This window comes from Marmota marmota, unplaced genomic scaffold (genome assembly GCF_001458135.2).
Source record: "Marmota marmota marmota unplaced genomic scaffold, marMar, whole genome shotgun sequence".
Taxonomy (NCBI): domain Eukaryota; kingdom Metazoa; phylum Chordata; class Mammalia; order Rodentia; family Sciuridae; genus Marmota; species Marmota marmota.
Genome location: NW_026000108.1, coordinates 52,554,762 through 52,579,938, shown reverse-complemented (window position 1 = coordinate 52,579,938; position 25,177 = coordinate 52,554,762). Strand labels below are relative to the sequence as shown.

At 33.6% G+C, this 25,177-nt stretch overlaps 1 protein-coding gene across 1 annotated transcript in view; it reads left to right on the top strand.

The window, feature by feature from the left end:
• LOC107139270 (UDP-glucuronosyltransferase 2B31-like) overlaps positions 1–1,330 on the top strand; it is a 136,776-nt gene extending 135,446 nt beyond the window's left edge. The window contains exon 5 of the mRNA XM_048784593.1: positions 1,289–1,330. Coding sequence (XP_048640550.1) covers positions 1,289–1,315 — 27 coding nt within the window. The 3' untranslated portion in view covers positions 1,316–1,330. The remainder of the gene's footprint in view (positions 1–1,288) is intronic.
• Positions 1,331–25,177: the final 23,847 nt, after the last annotated feature.

Genomic DNA, 25,177 nt, shown 5'->3' with positions numbered 1-25,177 from the left:
CAGAGGTGAGGCAAAGAACCTCACCCTCCCACTGGTGCATAGGCCTATCCACAAGTATAGCTGTATGCTGGACCGGTAGTCAGTGATGGGTATGATCCAATTGCAGTGGTACCAACCTAAGACAGGAGGCTGATGCCTTGAGGTCAGCTCATCTGATGATGAGTAAGGGCCACATGTAGTATTGGAGAGCCTCCCAGGCATGGTCCCTAAGCAACATGCTTGGTGCTTAATTAAACAGAAGGGGGGAGATGCTGAGAGCCATAGCCAAGTAGGAATGACGCATGGCACTTTTGGTTGAAAGGTGCCAGCAAGCCACTGAGATGATAATGGTTATGTTAAGATGTGTATTCAATTGGATATTAGACCCCTGCTGTCTGCCTTGGCCTGATACTTTGGAGCTCTCGCGGGGATTCCCGGAGAGTTCCCATTGGTTGGGGAAGTGCTGTAGGAGGGATTTCCGGAGGAGGATTTCCGGTTGGTGTGATGTGTCCCGGGAGAAGGCCATGTGCATGGTGTTCATGGGTGTTTTGGAAATAAAGTTGTTCCTGCTTGAGTGGCTCATGACTTTGTGCCCAGCCAGACTGTGGCAGTTAATGAGAAAGATAATATTTTAGTAGTACATATATGTACTGAAACTTAATGAAAAATTAATGAATTATAAAAGTTATTTATATTTATTCTCTTATCAGGAGAAATGGATAAAGAACAACTATTTGCATCTTATTATACATATCCTATTAAATTATCTGCATTTCAGTTCTAATTACCTCTCACAGGGAGTTTTTTTAGTCACTTCCTGCATTGTAATTTTACACCTATCCTTTGACCTACTACAGGGCCACTTGAGATTCCATTAAAAAAAAAAAGATCCCTCTTCTTTATTAAAATGTTCTCAGCACCACAACTACTCTACTCCCTGCTGCCTTGTACAATGCATAGCAGACTCAAAGTTGTCATTATTCCTTTGATAGTACATGTTTGCATACTTTCCCTCCTATGATACACATAATATTGCTACTATTCAGAATGTGCTCTTTCTTTTTCTCCACATGGCATCCTTTCTTCCACTTTCAAGTCTCAAGTCATATACTTCAACATAGTCTTCATTTATCTCTCCAGTGTACGTAGGTACTTCTTGACCTGAAATTTACAAGCAATTTCAGTGCCTTTTCATGGTTATAATATCTGCTATCAAAAAATAATTAATCTTCTATGTCTTATGTTATGGATGTCTTATCTTATTTTTGACTTAGAATTGATAGTTTGCCTTAACATATTCTAATCCTAGGTCATCCAAAAACCAAAGCTTTTATAACTCATGGTGGAACCAATGGCATCTATGAAGCCATCTATCATGGAATCCCTATGGTTGGCATTCCATTGTTTGCAGATCAACCTGATAATTTTTCTCACATGAAGATCAAGGGAGCAGCTGTTAGACTGGATTTTAACACAATGACAAGTACTGAATTTTCCTTTCCCCTCAAATAAGACACAATGCTATCTCTGTTTGTTACTGTTATGATGTGAAATGTAATGAGACAGATTGCAATTATGTTTACTGTTCTATAATCTGTAATTATGAAGAGTTTGTCTAATTTTTCTGTTTCCTCAGTAGCTTATTGTCTCATCTCACCCATAACACTAATAAGGAATCTAAATAACTTGGAATGACTGAAAATAAAACCATCATACTTTTCCTTCAAATATCAACATGTTATCTATCATAATAATCAGTAACACTGAAAACAATATAAAAAGTATATAAATTATTTGAAAAATAGGTACATAAACCCTCAAGTATTCCAAAAGTTGTCCTTAAAGGGAAATATCATGGAAGCTTTTTATGATCAAAGTGGCCCAAATGAGGAATAGTTAGTGTTTTAATCAGCGTTTTTGCTGCTGTGGATAAAAGACCCACAAGATCAATTGCAGAAGAGGAATAGTTTATTTGATTTCTCATAGTTTCTGAGGTTTTATTCCATAGAAGTTTGGCTCCATTTCTGGAGGTAGGAGGGGAGACAGAACATCATGGAAGGAAAGTGTGGTGGACAGAAGCAGTTCACATGATGATCAGAAATCAAAGAGACAGACTCCACTTGCCAGATACAAAATATATACCCCAAAGCCATGCCCTCAATGACTTGCCTCCCTGTAGCCACAACACACCTTCCTCCAATTACCACTCGATTAATCTCATCAGGTGAATATTCACTGATTGATTTTAGACTCTCACAACCCATTCATTCCCTTCTGAACAATCTACCATTGTCTCAACATGAGCTTTTGGGGGACACCTCATGCCCAAATTGTAATAGCTACTTATCATTTGTGATTTGAAGATCACCATCCAAGCCTCACAAGAAACATTCTCCATCTTAAGGCATAAATTTAAAATACATAGTAAAACATATTTTTCATATCTTTCTCTCACTTTTTATTGGTGCACTTTAATTGTACAAACTTATTGGATATGATGTGACCTATTTGTACATGCACACAGATACACAATAAAACAGTATAATTTGGCCAATAGCACTCCCCAGAACTAAACCCCTCCCTCTCCACCTCCCATTCTTTGGTTCCTTTCATCTCCTGATTTCCCTTTGATTTTCATGAGATCTGCCTGCATCTTTCTTTTTCCTCTATAGCTTCCACATCTGAGAGGAAGCATAAAACCTTGGATCTTCTGAGTTTGAATTATTTTGTTTAACTTACTGGTCTCTAGTTCCATCCATTTTCATACAAATGACATAATTTTATTTATTTTCCTTTATGGCTGAATTATACATATATTACATTTTCTTTATACATTCATCTATTGGCAGACATCTAAGCTGGTTTCATTGTTTGGCTATTGTAAATTGTGCTACTATAAACATGCATATGCATGTATCACTGTAATAAGATAACTTTAATTTCCTCAGGGTAAATACTGAGAAGTGGAATAGCTTGGTCTTATGATGGCTCCATGCCTAGTCATTTGAAGAAATCTCCATACTGATTTCTAAAGTGGTTATAATCCTTCCAACAGCATAAAAGTGTTCCTTTTTCTCCTCATTCTCTCCAGCATTTATCACTCTTTTTATTCTTGATGACTTCCATACTGATTGGTGTAAGATGATATCTCAGTGTAGTTTTGATTTGCATTTCTGTGAAGGTTAAAGATATTAAACATTTTTTTACATATTTTTGTTTTCCATTTGTATTTTTCTTTTGAGAAATATTTGTTTAATTAATTTGCACATTTACTAATTTGGTTGTTGATTTTTTGTATAGTTTTTAAAATTCTTTATACATTCTAGATATTAATCTTTTTTCAGAAGGTAGCTAGCTAATATTTTCTCCTGTTCAATAAGTTCTCTCTTCAGGATTCTAATTGTTTCCTTTTATGTGCAGAAGCTTTTGAATTTGATGAGTTCCCACTTATTAACTCTTGGTACTATTTCCTGACTTTTAGAGGTTCTCCTAGCAAGTAACTCATGTCTTGTGACCATATGCTGAAGTGTTGACCTTACATTTCATACTAAGAGTTGCATAGTTTCTAATTCCTAGGTCTTTAATCAATTTTTGGTTTGTTTTTGTATAGGGTGAGGTATACTGTTCTAAGTTCATTCTTCTACACATGGATAACCTGCTTTCCAGCATTTTTTCTAAAAAGACAATCTTTTTCTCCATTGTATATTTTTGTCAATTTTTGGCAATTTTGTCAAGAATCAGTAGAATGTAGATGTAGGAGTTTGTCTCTGTGTCTTCTATTCTGTAGCACTGGTCTATGTGTCAGTTTTATGCCAGTACCATGCAGTTTTTGTTATTATAGCTCTATAGTATAATTTGAAGTCAGATATTGTGATACCTCCAGCATTGCTTTCTGGATTTAGAATTGCTCTGCCTATTCTAGGTCTTTTATTCTCCCAAATAAATTTTAGAACTATATATTCCAAGTTCTCTGAAGAATGTCATTGACATTTGCTTGAGGATTAAACTGATCTGAATATTGCTTTTGGTTATATAGTCATTTTAACTATATTAATTCAGCCTATCCATGACTAGGTGAGGTCTTTCCAGCTTTTGAAGTCTTCTTCAAATTCTTTCTTCAATGCTGTGCAGTTTTCATGTACAGGTCATTGATCTCCTTGGAAAATATGTTTCAAAGTTAGAGAAATTATATGAAGGATTTTGAAAGAATTCTTTATCAATTTCATATAATAATTTATATATATTAAAAACAAATAGAGATAATAACTTGGAATGACTGAAAATAAAATCATCATACTTTTCCCACTTGGAGTGAGAAAGAGTGAGTTCTCTCCGAGAGGAGAGGGAGGGCTGCCCAAGCTCCCCTTTGTATTGGGAACTTTGCAGAGAGTACATCCAGGCCAACTTCTTGACTTATGACTGGGAAGGATGACATCAGACTTTCAAGTCCCCGCTGTGCATGGAAAACTTTCAGGAAAACTTAGTTCACGTTGGCTCAGGCTGACTTATTCTGATTGGAACCTGTTTTATAGATTTTTATGGTTATGGTGAATTATCCTTATCTTGCTAAGTTCTGCAACCTGATATGTATAAAGATCATAACAGTCCACCTCTCCAGGGTAACTTGTGTTCTTCTTATCAGCATTTTATACCTGCATTTTGCTGATGAATGGAATATATTTTACCTGGCAGGACTGCAGGTAAATCATTTATTAAAAGGAAGCACGTAGAAGTCAGCATAGTGGACCGACCACATTTATGAAGTTATTGTCTTACTCTCACATTCCCAGTGCTCATGACTATCAGCTACTTATCATTCCCTGTATCAAGAACTGGGGCTGGGGTTGTGGCTGACCAGTGGATCACTCATCTAGCATATGCATGGTCCTGGGTGTGGTCCTCAGCCCCACATAAAGGTAAACATTTTTTTAAAAAAGATATTGTGTCCAAATGCAACTAAAATTTTTAAAAAATAGATTTTAAAAAATTTTAAAAAAGAACTTTTGGTGCCTAAATTCTTTTAGAGCATTTGTGCATTGATTTGTTCTGGCTGCTACTTGCCAAGTGAGGGTGAAATTAGGAGTGATCTGAAGTCACTTTATGTCCAGTAGGGCATGGACAGTTAAGGGTATTCAGCATCAGGGCAATTTAGAGGTCTATCATGACAGTTGGTGGGTGACTTGGTGATATATGCATAGGGTTAGGATCATGTAAACACAAAAATAAACAAGACAGTTAAGACAAAAATAAACAACATTAAGAAACATATTTTTGTTAAACATTTAGGAAAAAAGCAATTAATAGCTTTTTATCAGTCAATCCTTGAAAGCCACTCAGATGAGTAACTCATTAATAGTTAAGCAAGATGCCTTTTATTTGTGCATGGAGGTCATTTAAGGCTTCAAAATCATGAGCAGAGTTGTTTGTTAGAAACAGACAAACAACATTGCACAGATATCACCTTGAGCTACACTTAAGATTCCTAATGCTATCTCATTTAATAAAATACCTTTTTTAAAAAATTAGTGCTACTTTTTTTCTGTTTAGTGGAGGAGTCCTTTAGCTGTGTTCATTAGAGGTCTCTTGGTAGAATTAGATAGGGCTGACACAAATTCACATCTCAAGTTCTATTCTCATAATAGTATGAGTCACTTTGGGTGAACTTTTCTGCCAGCTGTTTTAGTCAGCTTTTTCAGTGCTGCAACCGAAAGAACTGACAAGAACAATCTTGGAGGAGGAAAAGTTTAGTTTGGGTCTCCAGTTTCAGGGGTCTCAGTCCATAGAGTGCTAATGCCATTGCTCAGTGCCTGAAGTGAATGAAGCAGAACATCATGGCAGAAGTTTGTGGTGGAACAAAGAATCTGGGTCTACCACACCAGGAAGCAGAGAGAGAGAGAGAGAGAAACTAAGCTCAATTCACAATATATAATCCCCAAAAGCACACTCCCAGAGACACACCTCCTCTAGCTACACCCTAAAACCTACAGTCACTACTCAGTTAATCCCTATCAGGGATTAATGCACTGATTAGGGAAACCTCTTATAAACCAACGTTTCATCTCTAAACTTTCTTGAATTGTCTTACATATGAGATTTTGGGGAACATCTAATGTCTAAAATGTAATAGTGTTAAGAGCAAGTTGGTAAAAAAAATCAACCACGTTCTTCCCTACATGTTATTACCTGTACAGTGTGAGATATTAGTAGTAGAGTCTGTCAGCTACACTGGATGCTGAAATCCGAGTTCAGGTTACCCCTCATACTCCAAGAGGGTAGAAGTACTTTGACCATCACCACTACTTGTCTCCTGATTTAAGACTCATCATAGGAGATCTCTTAGTTTCCGGTGCATTTGAGAGATAATCCTTGAGCAATTGGCCTCTAATTAATTAAAATTAGTTAATTTCAGCTGAGACTCCTCAGAGATTGCTCTCGGGAGCTTAAGGGAAGTCTCTTGACTCCTTTAACTTTTCCTCTACCAGGTGTGCCATATGCCAGTTTAGGTCAGGGTCTTGGTGATCACATGCAGCTTCCCTTGGAACAATCATGGATAGTTTCTTCCTCAATTCCCCTCCTTTTTGTAATATGTTCAGTAATTGTCTTCCTTTTCTCTAAAATCCACACAGTTCCCCTGATTGGAAGGTCAGTTGACTCACCAGAGTTTTAGGGCCCTTAGTGAGATTCCATCACTCCCTAGGTCCTGGATGATCTTAGAAGACAAGGTCCAAAATATTGGCTGCTTTTCTCTTAGCCTTTTTAATTCCTTCTCTTTTGTGTCCAAGTTTTGGTTTTAAACATGAAGCAGACCAGTTGAACCAATCTTAAAGACTAATGGGTTTTAATTTTATTATCTATGATTTTATGGTCAATCCTTCCATTTAACTGGGGTTACTATGAGTACTCAAACTAAGAATTATATTCTATTCTGTAGGTGATGGCTTATTATCTATTAAGGCTATTGTGTTAGAAGTAATACCTCTATAAAACACTAGCAGATAATAATTATAAAGTTCTACAAGGAAAATAGAAAATAAAAATAACAAGAACAAAAACATATTCAGTTTATATGAAAGGTTTGAACCAAAAACATAATTTTTTTAGCAACACAAAAATATCTTTGATATCCCTTTGGCCTCCATTAAAATTTACACTCATCAAATCAATTGTAAATAAAATTCTTAATAGGGCCTTTATAGGTTTTACTTTATTTTAAACTTCTTTTAAAACTTCACTTCTAAATATATTTTGTAATTTGTGCAAACATTTTTTTAGATTTGTATTATAGTGATTTTTATTTTGAGATCACAGTAGTCCTTACAACAAAATTCTGACTTTTTAATAGAACTTTAAATGAACTTAATTTTAGCCTAAATTGGAACTATCCTAACATGAAGTATGGTGAGAGGAAGAACCTAAACTTAGTTGAGGCTGACCATTTGGCGAATCATCGCTAAAGTATTTAATTTCTGAAGCTCACCATTGCTCCTCTTTCAAATATCATATATTCTTTTCTGAGGCTACCTAAACATCAGTTAACATAATATAATTGAATATCAGTTACATCTGAAACATGAATCAAACAGAAAAGCTCAGAGAGGTCCTAACTTCCTTATACGGAAAAGGAAAATGTGGCAAAATGTTTTCATGTTCTATGTTGTCAAACTTTAAACAAATCAGGCTCATCTTATTACCTTTCCAAAACCACATTTATATTTCCATCTGAATTTATGAGTACTTTTATCCAGTTAAAAAACATTGAATGACAAAAATAGACGCTGAATTAAATTTTTATGTTCATATAAATCTGAAAACTTGTTACAAAAAAATTCTTGCAACTTTAGTTTAGAGAATACCAACTTGGTAAAGTGCTTTTACAAGATTTACATATTAAAAGACTTGTATGCTTGGTATTATGTTTTACATATGAAGTGTCCCCCAAAAGCTCATGTGAGACAATGCAAGAAAGTTCAAAGGGGAAATGATTGGGTTATGAGAGTTTTAACCTAATCAGTGCATTAAATTCCTGGCATGTACCAAATGGATAAGGTGAGGCTGGAAGAGGTAGGTCATTGGAAGCCTGTCTTTGGGTACATAGTTTGTCCCTGGAAAATGGAGTTCTCTCTCAGTGCTTCCTGGTACTGTCTATTTTTTAATTTCTTAAGTTTACATTTTGAAGCAATCCTTATTAAATCCTTATAAAATTTCTAAACTTTTGTCAATTCTTTTTTAATAAGATGAAATAATTTATTTTTTGTACTTTTTTTCCAATTCAAATACAGATTAATTTTTTCTTCTTCATTCTTTCTTTTTCTGCATACAAAATTACATCTGTTAGTTAAAAATTTAATTCTTAGATATCTTGATTTATTTTACTATAACTCAGATATTGGGAGAACCTGTACAGTGGGAGATATTAGTAGTAGAGTCTGTCAGCTACACTGGATGCTGAAATCCGAGTTCAGGTTACCCCTCATCCTCCAAGAGGGTAGAAGTGCTCTGACCATCACCACTACTTATCTCCTAATTTAAGACTCATCATAGGAAATATCTTAGTTACCAGTGCATTTGAGAGTTAACCCTTTAGTAATTGGCCTCTAAATAAATACAGACAGAATTTAAATAAATAAATAAAGCCCAGATCTCTCTCTCTCTCTCTCTCTCTCTCTCTCTCTCTCTCTCTCTCACACACACACACACACACACACACGAACACACACAATCATTACTCAAACAAAAATATGTTAATTTTGATGCACGGGACAAAAGGTGAATTCACGAGAAAAACCTTGAACTTTAAAGAAAATAGATTTTTTTCCTTAAAAAAAATGGCTATTATTACTCTAATAACAGTATAGAATGTTTATATCATACCAGAGTGCATGTTAGTATCAGAATAGACTTAGTCCAGATATTTAAAGATATTGAAATTCTATGATGTTCTGGGAGAGTTGATATCTTAGGAAAAAGTTCTCATGAAAAATAAAACTTGTATATATGGAATTTTTCTATAGCTCTTCCCTTTTGTCACTGTTAAATCTAGAGAGAAGAACCTCAGAAAGTTGGAGCCCCCTGTCATTCCTGGGCTTCTTGTGTCAGCTTTCTGTATTATGAACCTGAGTCTCTGTAGTTTGGATTGACATCCATCACGTCCCTAAAGAAAAATATAAGTAGATCTTTTAAAGCATTGTAGAGCTCTTGGACCTGGCACACCATCCTGTCCAAATTCCGTGTTCCTCTCTCTGCTTCCTCCTTTCTCTAGTATTTAGGGAATAACTGATTGAAAGAACAGAGTCTCAGAATACAAGAAAAGAGAAAGCAGACATTTATGTGCAACAGTATCATGATTCAAAAGTGACACTTTTAACCTAAGCATGGTGGTACATAACCTGTAATCCCAGTGACTCAGGAAGCTAAGGCTGAAGGACAACAAGTTCAACGCCAACTGCTGCAACTTCTCTTACGTTCCCTAAGCAACTTTGGAAGACTATGTCTCAAAATACAAAAAAAAAAAAATGGCTGAGGATATGACTCAATGGTTAAGCACCCCTGGTATCAATCACCAGTACCCCCAAAATAAAAAAATAAAAGTGACTGAGCAAACTATACTGGGAAAGTTTCTATTTCTTTGACTTGAAACAGTGCAAATTTGAAAAAAGGCTCATGCTGAGCTTTGTAATTCGTTAACTGTACTTTTTCCTTTCAAATTATTTTAAACCATTTATTTTAAATTTCATTTGTCCATTTTATTTTACATATTTTATTTATAAATATGAATTCAATCAGTACAAAAGGGATGCCTTGATAGTTGTTTTAAAAGCATCCCATTATCTATCTGCTTATCAAGTTTTTTCTTGTAAAATATGAGTAGTTCAAATGTATCACTAGGAAAAATCAACACATACTACAGGCATTGATTCACCTTTGATGTTTATATAACAAGCAAAATCTGGGGCCAAATTCTCTGCTTTATTAATCAGAGTCTTTAGAGAGAACCACAAGAATCTTTTTCTTTTCTAAAACTTCTAATATGCACAGCATTTTTGGTTCCCCTGCTAACAGGACTGGAGAAAGGAGAGGGTACACAGAGGGTAAGTTATGAAGAATTATTTTGTTTTCTCTCCTCTTTTGTTCACCATATTCCAACTTGCATGAGAAGTTTCTCCATAAAATTTATACAACTAGTTTTCTTCAAGCCCTCCATAGGAGAGAACAGGACAGTGGAGTCAGTGCTCATCTTATAAGTAAGCTGCATTCCAAAAATTATCTTACTAATCATTTGTTGAGACTGATGCATTTTACCAGTGGCATTTCTTTCTAATTGGTAAGTTTACAAATCCATACTGGAAATTTAATTAACCTACAAAAGTTTTAAAGATGCTATTATCTTGCTTTATAAAATTACAAACAAGTACTAGTTATGGCCAATTATAGTTTATAGAAAACATAAATTTAATCACAGGTTCTTAGCCTGCATTTCTGCAACACTGGTGTTCTGAGAATAAATAAAACTTGGAAACTTTACATTGTAACATTGACCACCATTACATAATTGTTTCTATGACAATATTCCTCACAGCTATAGGAGCTTCTTATATATAATTCTATGTATTGTCATATAATGGTTAAGAATGACATGTTGGAGTCAAACAGACTTAGATTTGAATCTCAGTTATAAGTCTCACTTTGAATACTTTAAAATGTATGTACTAATTCTTCTATAAATTTGTCTAACATCTGATAGATTCTAATTGAAATGGCAATTATATACAAAGTATAGTAAGTATATATCAACCCACAAATCATAGTGTTTGATTTTAATTTATACAATAGACATATATTCCATTTTATTTTCCCATTCTATACTTATTAATAAAATTATATGTAAATGTGAATATACATAATGTCAGATGAAAAGACTAACAATATAGGCTTCCCTACATAATCAAATGCCCAGTAAGAAATTTAATTCACCTAGTGGAATGATTGGCAAATAAATTTTAATCCATCTATGTGGAATGATTATTTGATTATATCTAACTTTTTTTCAAAGGTTTTATTGTTACATCCTAAATATTATTTGTAAAGGTATTACAATCTACACAGCCTTCTTATGGTTTTCTTTTGAATGGTGATCATTGGCTTCCATTGAAGATATTCAGTATTGAACAATAATCCCTTACACCACAATAGTTTGCACACAAGGAAAATTAGACTTGGGAGCAAACAACAAAAGAATATTCATAGTTGTAATGAAATCAGGGATCTCTTTTTCTCTGACTAACATGTAAAATATCTGTCATTTTGAAGCCATCTGGGTGGAACAAAAAATCTGATGCTTCACACCCATTTAAACAAATAAAATTTCAAGATATATAAAAACAATTTTCTTCATGGTAGCTAATAAATGGGAATGTGAATATTTAATAAACACATTCTAATTATTTTATTGAAAATTTCTGTCCATCCTGTGTATGTTGTACAGATAAGAAACTGAGTCACAGGAAAGTTAAGTTACAGTCTCAAGGTCCCAAGTTACTTGGTAGGAAGTGGCACAGACCAGATGCCAAAAAGACTCTTTAACTCTAGTCTGTGCTCTTCTGTTTTCTATTCTGATTTAGTCCTGTTTTCATTCACACAAAAAATATGCCAAATAATTAACTAGTGAGATAGAAGCTATGAATTTTGATAATTCACTTTCTACTAAGATATTTGACTACTTTTATGTTGAGGGTAGAAAATTAAAGTAACCTTTAAAATTAAGCATTAGTTATTAAAATAAAGATAGTTACAAAAAGTCAATGGCACAGCGAGTCTCCAAATAGGCATCAATAAATTTAGTATGGCAAATTTCAATATTACAGTGTATTAGATAAGTGGCTGCTTACAAAGATTGCTGCTGAAGGTAACGTTTTAACAACATGTAAATTTTATTTATATATAAAAGTCCAATGATCACAAATAAAAAATGAGACATTGTTACAGGTAGTTTACCGAAAAATACCTATTCTTAGTCCCACTTTTCCTTCTTACTTTTCTCAGTTGTCTGAGGAACTCTAGCAAAATAATTGGCTTCTCATATCTCTTTAACATCAAGTATTTGAAATAGATTGTACTACCTTCTTGTCTGTATATGTATGAAATATGGAGGAGAGTGCTCTGTTGTTTGATAGTGACATGGGACATAGTACTCAAACCTCAAAATCCTCAAAGGGTGTAACTTTACCATATGGAAAATAAGGCCAGTGGGAAAAGGGAGTAAATGGTGTGGGTAAGACAAGTTAGAACACGGTAGAGTGAAAGGGAATATATATCTGTGCTGTGATGGAAAAATCTTTAAGCTGTTCATTAATTTCTTGATTGAATAATGAGACTTGTAACAGGGAATATTCACATCAGTGCCAGATATTTGTTACCATTGTCCTTACCTCATGGTACATCAGTTAGGTTAAACACACACACACACACACACACACACATACACACATACACACACACCAAAATAACACCATTATAATGAGATTAATATAACAGTGTTTTATTTGGAAATTAAAAAAGAAATAGAGATAAAAAGTTGTCTTTGAAAAATTAACTTAGTGGCAGGTTTTTATGATTTCAAAGAGATGGAACACTTCTGAAACTGAATGCTACTAGAAACATGTGGTGTCAAGAGTGAGTTTAAGAGTAAGGGAATCAGAATAGATGTTTGAATCATAAACTAAAGAATGAATAAAAGGAAAAAACCCACAAAAAAAGGAAATGGAAAAATCTAAATTTTTTTCCACTCTATATTTAGTGCATAAAAAAGTAACTAGAGAATAGTTTAATCTTACAGCATTTTGTTTTTGTTGTTGAATTAAGTCCCATTAAGAAATTCATCCTAAAAATGAAAACTAGCGAATGTGGAGATTATTACATCCTGAATGTGAAGATTATTATACCCTGCTAGTGAAGGCAACCAGTGTGGTCAATCTATTAAGAAGATTAAAGTCTAAACCAGGTGGGTGCAACACACCTGTAATCCCACAGTCTCCTGAGGCTAAGACAGGAAGATTGCGAGTTCAAAACCAGCCTTAGTAAAACCTTGGCACTACGCAATCAGTGATACCCTGTCTCTAATTAAAATACGAAATAGCCCTGGAGATGTGACTGGTGGTTGAGTGGCCCTGAGTTCAATTTCCAGTAACCACTCCAAAACAAATTAAAATTTAAATTTAAAAAGATTAAATTTGAACAAGATTTTTTTTTTCCCAATAACAGATCATAGTAGCAGAAACCCATATGTGTCAGGCTACATTATCTCAGTGCTAGTAAAGATAAGAAAGCAAATAGACACACTTGGCTTATTTTACTTCCTTCTTAACACCAGTATTAGCTGCAATTAGTTCAAAATCTTGTTAGAATCACAGGATTAATTCCCTCAAATTATGTTTATAAAGAACATCAACACAAGTTTTGTACCCTGAAATGATTTGTCATATACACTGTAAAGGTATAGAAGCAAATATTTCCAGAATCAGAGGCAATCACTTGGGGGAGGGGTAACATTTGATACTATATCACTTTTCTGCTGAGATTGAAAAGGAGTGTAGTGATAGGCGGAAGGAGTGTTTCCAACTATTCCAGACTGAGAGCATATATTTTCAAAACTGCAACCCACTGATATCTGTATTATGCCTCAGGGGGTCTGCAATGCATTTGAAGTTCCAACTCCTAAACATAGAAGGACCCAAGCCAGAGCAATCTATGGAGCTTCAGTTTAGGAATTGTGGCTTTGGATTTAATTTGGCACATGCTGATATGAACTTCAGGTAAAAGTTCTTGCTGCACATGGATAGAGGTATAGCTACATGCATGGTAAAACCAGACTTGAGATATAAATGTTCCCAGGAAATGTCTCTCAAGGAATCCAAGCAGGTAGCCATAGTGTGGGATAGTAGGTAGGAGGGATCCTGGGTCAGGAGAGCCGAGTGAGACTCAGACTAGTCTTCCTTGGGCAGCAGACTAGGAAATTTTCAGCAGCAGCTATAACTTTATCTTGGGTGCTATCAGGGAATCCAAATCTATTTGGAGAAGATGAAAGTGACCCAAGCAAGGCAATGTGTGATTTGTAGAAATTGAAAAGGGTCTGCTAAGAAAAGAGGACTCTCCACAGGAAGCAGGTCCTGGCCCTCACAGTAGTCTCTCAGTGACCAGCTCCAGTCCCCAGGGAAGATCTTAGAGAGAATAATGTATGTCTTTGCCCTTTGGAGACCTGGACATGAAATAAGGTACAGGGAAAAAAAAAAAACATTTTCTCTAGATCTGGAACATGAACTGCGTTATCGAAATAGAGGAAGATGAGCTATGACTCCAGGAACAGTTTGGCATCGAGTAAATTGCAGTGGAACACAGTGTCCTGGATCAATAATTCAGCAAAAGAAACCAGCAGAGGCAGGAAATATAGTGTCAGGCTGCAAATGGCATTTCTTAGACCATAATAATAGGGAAAAGAACTTAACTAAGTTATAAGATAAGGGAGACTGAGGAGGATAAATACTGTCTTATCTGGTCTAATCTAGAAAAGGCAGGAATAGACTACAAAAACAGAATGATGGGCCTTGGCTTTAGGGAATTAGGAATCTCAGAGACAGCAGAATAAAAGGGGAACTGATTAATGATGCTGAAAAATCCAAAGTTTTAAAATCAAGTTCTTTTCTTCCTATAATCATTTGATTGCTCAGCCAAGTCATAACTGCCCTGTTTCTAAAAACTGTGGGTCATCTGTTCTTTCTTCAAGTTACAGTTCAGCACTTTAAAGCTCTATGCAAAATCGAAATGTAGTTCCAGACATTTCTTTTTTATAAAGGGCATCAAATTTCTCATTTTGGGCCACTGTGAAGTAATTTTTCCAGTCACTAGTAATCCCTAAAAATTAAAAAAATAAAAATTAAAAAACCAAGAAAACATTAAAAAGATAAAAATATATCCATTATGAAGGAAATCCTAACATAAACCAAAAGAACAATTAGAAGCCATAAGGAAAGACTTGCTGTGTATGAAAACTTTAAAATGTTATTTACTTAAAAAGTTTCAAATTTTCTTTAATTTTTAAATGAGGCTTATAACTAAACACACAATCTAAATTTTAAAAAGTTAGAAGGACTAATTTTTGTAAATAAATTCATGGAAGTGAATTTTTTTTTCCAGAGAGAGATTCTTTTATTTTTTTCTGACAGTTCTGGGTCATGGGGTTATCACTGAATCCTCTGGATCAATAGTCAGGACTTATTATATTTCCTGAGTTACTTTGGGAAAATGTACACAGAACAATCATTAGCCCAAAGAACCATGAAACAGGGGGATAGTAGAGGATAGGAAAGGCAGCAGAACACAACAGACACTAGTATGGCAATATGTAAATCAATGGATGTGTAACTGATGTGATTCTGCAATCTGTATATGGGGTAAAAATGGGAGCTCATAACCCACTTGAATCAAAGTGTGAAATATGATATATCAAGAAATTTGTAATGTTTTGAACAACCAACAATAAAAAAATTAAACTACTCTTAAAAAAAGAACCATGAAACAGAATATGAATATATAGTTTTCTAGTATTTATAAATGAAAATAAAATGATACCTGGAAGACACTTATTTTCCCCAAAATTCACTAGGTTTGCACTTGATTTACAACTTGGGTAAGAATTACACTACTAAAATCACACATTAACATTCCTGAAAACTTTTCAAAAATAAAATTTGGAGCATATAAACGTATATTTAATCTCTTACACTTGGGTGATTATAAAAATTCATTTTTAAAATGAATGAACTGTTAATGTGCTGTTAATATTCTAGGATGAAAATATTATTTTTCATTTTATAAAATATTGAATTACTTTCTAGGTTAACTCATGATACTTTAGTAAAACTTCCAGGTATTCAAATGAAAAAGATACTCCTAAACAAGGTTGTCTCTCTGGTTATTATAATTTATTTTTTGTTGACCATATGGCAATAGCTCTTTGTAATGTACATGAAGATCAACACGAACATATTTGGAATAGTGCATCAGCAAGGATGTCATTAAAAATAGAGAAGAAGGGCTGGGGATGTGGCTCAAGCGGTATCGTGCTCATCTGACATGTGGGCCGTGCGGCCCGGGTTTCATCCTCAGCACCACATACAAACAAAGATGTTGTGTCTGCCGAAAAAACTACAAAAAGATAAATATTAAAAAAAACAGAGAAGAACACAATTTTAAGAAATAAAAAGTTATACATGAAGCATTCTGGTGATCTTCTGAAATGTGCATAAATTATGCAAATAAACACAAACACTTTGTAACAATTTTTTTTTTTTAAATAAAGTGAATGCTGGCCAAAGGCCAGATTTTTGTTTTATTGTTATTTGGGACATAGAAATAGACATTAGACATCATCTGTCCCTTCTTTTATGCTGACTATTGTGCCACTAAATTAGGACATTAATTTTCCCAGGAAGCCATTTTTCCAATCTGGATGTGCCTGGTTCCTGTGTCCTATTTCACATTGACCCCTTTTCAGCATTCATTTGTGTGATTCTTATATTCCATTGTTGGCTTTTTGAAGCAAATGTATTTGTCACTTATCTTTGAATGGCCTAAAGAATAAGTGCTGCATGTAGGTATGCAGAAAGAGCATTTTCTGTAAGTCAATTATTGAGTGAATAGAATAATGATTGAATGAATGAATGAGCAGGTGAATCTTGAACTATTTAGACCAACAATATTTATTACTTCTTCATGTATTATGTTTGTAAAATACCCTAAATGCTTACATTTCATTTGCTATAATCCTCCCACAAAAAAAACTTATGCCATAAGTGTTCATATTTTTCCCATTTTGTCAGTGAGGGAGGCAGAGCTTTGGCAGGTGAATTAATATATTCAGTGTCATAGATTTTGTCAAATGCATAGCCTGGATACACATTAGATCTATCTAACACAAATATTCTCTCTTTATCACCATCAGAGGAGATGCAAAAACTGACCTCATTATTAGACAAGCATGTACTCTTTCTTATTGAAACCGGAGAAGTGAAATAATCCAGGTAAAAGGTTGTCTCCTCTACATGTACATCTTAGTAGATGGCATCAACTTTTATCTAATTGGAGGTAAAAAAAAATGTCTTGTAAATTACATTCAGTCATCTATCCCTGAGAATTTGCTTAAAAAGATTTTTCAAAAATTTCTACCAGGGAATAAAATATATATATAATGTGTCTCTTATATATATTATATATTACATATATTTTACATAAAATCCATTTTTTTGTTCCAACTTATAATGCAAACATTTATAAAGAAAAGTCTGCCTTGCTCTCTTTTACTAAAAGTAATTTTTAAGAAATTAAATGCAGTACTTTTGTGGAAAAAAATGTTTAATTTGATAACACTATATTTGTGTTTTCATGTTATCAAAACCTATTTAGAAAAGAATTCATCCTGTAACTCAATGCAAATTGATGTTTTTTGATTCATGTGTTCATGTGCACAACACAATACTAGGGTTATGCTTACTTCCAAGAACACTAACTGAATTTCTGTTCCTCTCTCTCACACACAAGAAAGAATATTGAAAGTATATGGTGATGTTGGCCTCGTAGAATGAATTTGGAAGAAGCTAGCCAATCCCTAAAAAACAAATGCCAAATGTCTTCTTTGATATAAGGAGAGTAACCAAGAACAGAGTAGGGACGAAGAGCAGGAGAAGAAGATTAACATTAAACAGGGATGAGAGGTGGGAGGGAAAGGGAGGGAGAAGGGAAATTGCATGGAAATGGAAGGAGACCCTCAGGGTTATACAAAAGTACATACAAGAGGAAGTGAGGGGAAAGGGAAAAATAATACAAGGGGGAGAAATGAATGACAGTAGAGGGGGTAGAGAGAGAAGAGGGGAGGGGAGGGGAGGGGAGGGGGGATAGTAGAGGATAGGAAAGGCAGCAGAACACAACAGACACTAGTATGGCAATATGTAAATCAATGGATGTGTAACTGATGTGATTCTGCAATCTGTATATGGGGTAAAAATGGGAGTTCATAACCCACTTGAATCAAAATGTGAAATATGATATATCAAGAAACATGTAATGTTTTGAACAACCAACAATAAAAAAATAAATTTAAAAAAAGAAATTATATGGTGATATAATCAATAGATGGATACATTTTGAAATTTAAGATAATTTGATAAATGTGTTTTTATTAACAATAACACATTTTACATGTGTCATACACAATAAGACACAATATACACAATTTTCTTTTTCCTTTTTGTAATTTATTTAGAGACAGAATCTCACTGAGTTGCTTAGGGCCTAATTTTTGTTGAGGATGGCTTTGACTTCATGATCCTCCTGCCTCAGCCTCCTAAGCCATTTGAATTACAAGCAGGCACCCAGCCCACAATTTTCTTAAATGGGTACAATTGTATTTTAACACCAAATTCTTTATTCTTCTACATTAAATTTGGATTTTTTTTTTCCTGTAACTCAGACAGTATCTGTAAGGAGCAAAAATTTCCTATAGGACTAAAAAGAAAAAAGAAAAAAAGTCCTTTCTTTTGGTGAATCTTCTTAGTGAAATAAATAACCACTATTTTCTGAATGATGTGGAGGCTGCAAAGAACAGAGTACAATACTGAGGAAAATTTATATAACATTGAGGAAGGGAAAGGGGCCTATTCCAACTTAGACAAAGAATTAAAGAAGAATGAAGAACTTGTATTTACACCACAATTCTCCAAAACCACTTCCATTTAGCAGAACAGTAAATAACAGGGGAAATACTCTTCAGACATTTAATGTGTTCTACAAACAGCTTTATACACTATGTTTCATTTAATAATGTTGACTCTAATTGAGTAACTTTTGGTGCTAGGTATTATTAAATGAGTCCTGTTTTTATAGATGAAGAACCCAGCCCACAATTTTCATAAATGGTGGTAAAATTGTATTTTAACACCAAATTCTATGTTCTCCTATGTTAAATTTTGACTTAATTTCCAGTAATTCAGACATATTTGTAAGTATTTACCTTAGGACAAGGCAGAAATATTATCCAGAATAAATATCCACCACTTTTACCTCTTTCATATTTTCATAGTATAGGAAAAGTTTTGGATATTTTTCCTTTTTCTTCTAAAAGCTCTTAACATGATTAAACCATGAACCACAGGCCACTAAAACAAGAGAAAAAGTCTATTTCCATAAGTACTCATCAAATCATTTATTTTTCCTAAACAATATTTAAATTGTAAAGACATTTTTGTATAATTTGGCAATCATGGGAATTGAGAATATAAGGTCAATTTTAAAAAGTAAAATTAGCCATTTATGGATGTACAAGCAATTAAATTTTTAAAAATGTGAAAAACAAAGGAAGTATTTCAGATAAAAATACATTGACTGCCAATAAATTATATTCAGTCTCACATGGAAGAAAACTATTCTTATACAAATTATTTCTATCAAGTATCCATTAAAAATATAGGTGTACAGAGCTAACTAATGATCTGAGCAAGTAATGTTTATTGTGAGCAGAGACTAAGAACATATTTCTAGTAATTGAGAAAGAATTCTAGAATATTTTTATTATGCTAATGATTTATATCAGGTTTATAACCTGAATAGTACAGTAAAATGTTGGATACAGTTGACTAATTTTCTAAAATGAAATTTAGATATAATTGTGATGAATTTGAATGCACTTATTTAAAAAAGTAACTTTTATATTTCTCCAGATATTCTTTCTGTGGTCCAGGAAGAGGGTGTAAATTATTCATTAAGGCAAAATTTTTTGATACTGAAACATCCTTGGCATTTCAAGTAAGATAAATCATCTGTAGTAGAGAGAAAAAAAGAAAATAAAATGGAAGTTATTCATTAAAAAATAGATAATTAAAATGGCAGAGTGCTTTTTCTCCTAGAAACTGTGGACCATAATGCTTCTTCATCAACACCTCAAATACACAATATATTTAAGAGATTTTTCTGGAAGAGAAATCTTGCCAGTTTCTGGCTCCTTTAACGGTGGAATCTGGAAATACACAACAACATTTTTGGGGAAAACTGAGAATAACAAGCAAATTGAAAATAACAAAATTGTGAGGCCGTGGTGACTCATTTTAACCACTTAAGCATCAGCAAGCATACAACAGGTTAAAAAAGATAAAGGTTAAGGAGGCAATAGAAAGCAATGACAGGCATTAAAATCAGTTTATAGAGGCAACCAGTTGAGAAACTGGAAGACAGAGACCCACTTGCCCCAGTTTTTGTCCTCTAAGGATCACTAGAGTTCTAAAAAGTTGACAGTGATATTAAAACCCTGAAACTATACTGAATAGTCACCTCCTGACCTAAGGACACCAATGTAGTAAGCTCCCTCTGGATTTTCCTTTTATTTCCTATATGCTCTTGAATTGTACAACAAGGAGCTCTGTGACCTGGAACCATTAGCAAGCATAAACCAAATAAAACAAAACCTAATTCCTAGACAAAGGATCAGGAAATAAGAAGCCCAAAAGAGACATAGTGGAAAATCCCAAACTCTGTTCTACACTTGGGACCATCTACATGACCTGATGCCCCTGGCTTTCCCAGCTTCTGATCCACAGTTGGGGCCCCCATGGGTAGTTCCATATACCACAGCAGCAAAGCTCTGTTTCTGCATACCCTCCACCAGGTGGCACAAGGAGACCCAGACATCAAGGCTCTGTCGTCCTTTAGTAGGTCAGTCAGCACTAGCCAGTGGTCCCAGGAGGTACCATACACCTCTGCATAAGGCATGAGCAGGGACAAAGCAATATCACCAACAACCCCAGAATGTCAACACAACTAGAAAAACATTGCGTGGACTGATGAAAATAAACTCCTATGAGAACAAAGTCCCCAAAATACAGTAAAAATCTATATGGTAAACCTCAAAATGGTAAATAACTACTAAAACTAATCCTAACAACATAGTCAAAATCCAGAATATAAATAGAAATAATCTGACTTTCTAAAAACTAAGAAAACCACAATTTAAATGTACAAAGACAATAGACACCAATACTGAGTTGAATTAAATTCTGAAGTATCTAAACAGAATTCTAAATCACCTAGTGTAGTGATTGATGTGAAAATGTAAAAGCTTAATCATGATTGGCTAAGGTTATATGAAAATATTTTAAACAATGTACTCAACATTTTAGGTAATCTATATATATCAGAAAAGATTGTAACTCTTAAAAATCATGTAAATCAAAGAAGTTTGGGGCTTTGAGGCTATCCATTAACTATCTGAAAAAACATCTGTAAAAAAAGTTATAAATATAAAGGAACTTCTAGGGACAGCAGATTTTTTCTGCAGGCTCCTCCTAACTTGCAACCTGTCCTCCTGTCTGACGCCACTCCTCTTTCAGGACCCCTGGATCCTCACTGGGGCTGGACCCTGGCAGGAGTGGCTGTGTGAATATGAGGCAAGGTAAAATTCAGTACAAAAAATTACTAGGAACAGAAAGGACATTGCATAATGACAAAAGGGTTAATCCAAGAAGGAGATAATGCAATCCTAACTCCCAAACACAAAACAATATAGCTTCAAAATGCATGGAACAAAACCTGGTGAAGTTGAAATCAGCAAAAAACAACTCAAAAGTTATAGTTGGGGGCATTTATAGTCTACCCTCACCAACTGACAAAACCACAAAACAGTAGAAAACAAGCAAGTACTAAGAACTGAATAATATTATCAGGTAACAGAGTCTAACCAAAATTTATAGACCATTTCAACCAACAAGGAAAACTGCACATTCTTCTCAAGTACCCATGGAACATTCACAAAGATAGACAGAGATAAAATATAATATATTTTAGAGAATAACATTATATAATGTATGGTCTTTGATGAAAATAGAATCAAACTAGTAAGCAATAAGACTGTGAAAATCCTTAAACATTTGGAAATCAACACACTTTTAAATAATCCTATAGTAAAAAAGTGCATTTCAAATGAGTAAAAGTACTCATAGTACTGAATGAATATCAAAGTACAACACATCAATATTTGTGTGATACAACCAATGCAATTCTGAGAGGAAATTACTGCACTAAATGCTACACTGGAAACAGAGGAAAGGCACCAAATTAGTAATCTACTTTCTTATATAAAGAAATTAGAAAAGGAAGAGTAATTAAACCCAAACAATCAGGAGAGCAATAATAAAGACAAGAGCACAAATCCATGAAAATAAAAGTAGAAATATAATAGAAACAAAAATCTCACTTTTTAAAATAAAATTGATAACACTCTAGCAAGAACAAAAAAAATAAAAGAAAGGAGATACAAACAACAAAGATAAAGAACAGAACAGTGGGTATCATAACAATTCCTAAAACCACTATAAGAATAATATAGGTATATATTATGTGAATAATTTTTCACTCATAAATTCAACAACTTGGAAAATTTTCTCACAGATAACAAACTAGCAAATGCCAGATAAGATACTATAGATGATCTGAATAACACTATAGCTATTGAAGAATTCAATTTGGAATTTAAAACTTACACCAAAAGAAATACACAGACACAAATAAATGTTCACTGAAGAATTTTATCATACAAATAAGAATTAGCACTCTTCTGTTAAGGTTTTGTAGAAGGCCACAATATCTAAGGACAGCAGAGGAATAAAAGTAGTAACACTGTCCTGAGCTGAGGATTCTGTTGCTACCCAAGTTTAGATAACTTAAGTAAGGAAACTTACACAATTTTTCTTTTTTAATTGAAACAATTTCTCATGTATATCAGTGCTCACAGTCACAAGTCAATTAAACATCTGGCCATTTTCTTACTATGTGAATGGGTAAAGAATCAGGGTCACACTTTACAGCTTACAGTTTAGAGTCTACCTTGTAGTTGTTCTCCCCCTAGAAAGACTTAGAAAGAAGGTCAGTTGGTAGATGGATCTTCAGGAGACAAGGTGATGGATTCTTCTCTAATTGTTCTATACCTAGGGAATTTTAGTTTGGCATTTGGAAATATAAGAGTCTCCAAGGAGCTTAAATGCCCTCATTTTCCCAGACAATTTTTCAAGACATTTTTGAGCAGCATATAATGTAGCTAAATGCTGTATCAATTACAGGAATTTCTCTGTATTCCAAGAAGCAATTTTGTGTAATAGTTGAGTGTTCAATTTGAGGCTATCCTTCCTGTGTTGAAATACATACTGTCACTCATTCATTATGAGATACTTCAAAAATATCTAAATCTCCATGCTTCATTCCCCTTTCTCTAAATTGAGGGATAGAAATGCCCACTTTAGTAATTTAAAGTTTTATCATATCTCTTCCTTCAGCTCTCTTTTTCAATAAATCTTAAAGCCCTATGCATCCTTTCTTTGTTAGTCATAACATTAATTATATCCAACCTAACCTCTAAGTTACCTTCTAGTTCTACATAATCTTTCCATTTTCTGCATAGAAAGGTCTATCCACACAAAATTGCATCTGATTACACATTGAAAACAATAATTGTTTCTGTTGTTTGCGATGGATTTACTTATTTGTTTGTTTGTTTATTTGTTTATTTATTTATTTATTTATTTATGTGGGATGTTATGTAGTAGGGATTCCACTCAAGGGCATTTCCCAGTAGACTGTGTGTGGAGTTCAAAATATAATTATCCATACATGCTTAATTATACAAAATTAAACTAGAAGAAAATATTTCACCAGTAAAATATTTGGCATAACTCTAATCCCAATGGCTAGAAAGTCTGAGGTAGGAGAAGTGTAAGTCCAATGCCAACTTTGGCAGTTTAGCAAAAACAAAAAATAAAAAGAATTGGAAATGTAGCTCAGTGGAAGAACACTGCTTGGCATGCATAAGGCCCTGGATTCAATCTCCAGTATAGATGAATAGATGATAGATATATGATAAATACATAGATAGTTGGATATATACATGAGAGATGATAGATAGATAGATAGATAGATAGATAGATAGATAGATAGATAGATGATAAATAGATAAATCTCAACCACAATTACAAATGGGGTAAAGACCTGATTAGATATTTCTTAAAAGAATATATACAAATGGCCAATAAGTAACACTCAGCATTGAAAATTATCAGGAAACTGCAAATTATACCAAAATTAGATATCAATTGTCTCACCTCAGTAAGACTGTGCTTTATCAAAAGACCACAAAAAAATTGCTGGCAAGAATGCAGAGAAAACGAAAGCTTATACTCCATTACCAAGAATGTAGATTGGTATAGTCATGGAAAACATTATGGAAATTCCAGAAAAAGGAAAGGAAAATCCAGAAACAGTAATATCACTTGATCCAGCAATTTCACTACTGGTATATATTCAAATGAAAGGAAATTCGTATGTCAAAAAAAATCTATACTCCCATATTTCTCACATCACTATTCACAATAGCCAAAATATGAAATAAAACTAAGTTCCCATCAATGGATAAATAAGTATAGGAAATGTGTTTTGTAAACACAATCAAATATCACTTGTCCACAAGAAATTGTGATGTCCTGCCTTTTGCACCAACATAAACAGAATTGGAGCACATTATATTAAGTGAAATAGAGCAAACAAACAAAAAAAAATACCATATGTTCTCATTTGTAGAAGCACAAAAGATTAATCTCACAGAAGTAGAAAAAGGTAGGAAGAAGGGGAAAGAATAATGGTAAAAAGAGAGAGGTGTGGCTATACTTGAGTCATAATTCTCATGTTCTTTTACATAGTAGAATAAGTAACATTGACAACAGTTAATTGCATATTTTATATAGCTAGTAGAGAAAGTTTTGAATGTTCCCAAAAGAAATGACTCATGTTTCAGGTGATGGATTTGTTGTTACACTGATCTGAGAATTAAACATTGTATACGAGTTGAAATATCCTAATTTACCCCATAAATATGCACAATTATTATGTGTCAATTAATTTTTTTTAAACTTTACATGCTTCAAAAAAACTAATGATATGTAGGAAACAGAAATGAAATCAAGACATTTTTTCTCAGAAAAGACTCATAATATATATTATATATATATAATATATATATATATAATATATATATTATATATAATATATATATAGTTATATATATATATATATATATTATATATATATATATATATATATATATATATATATATATATA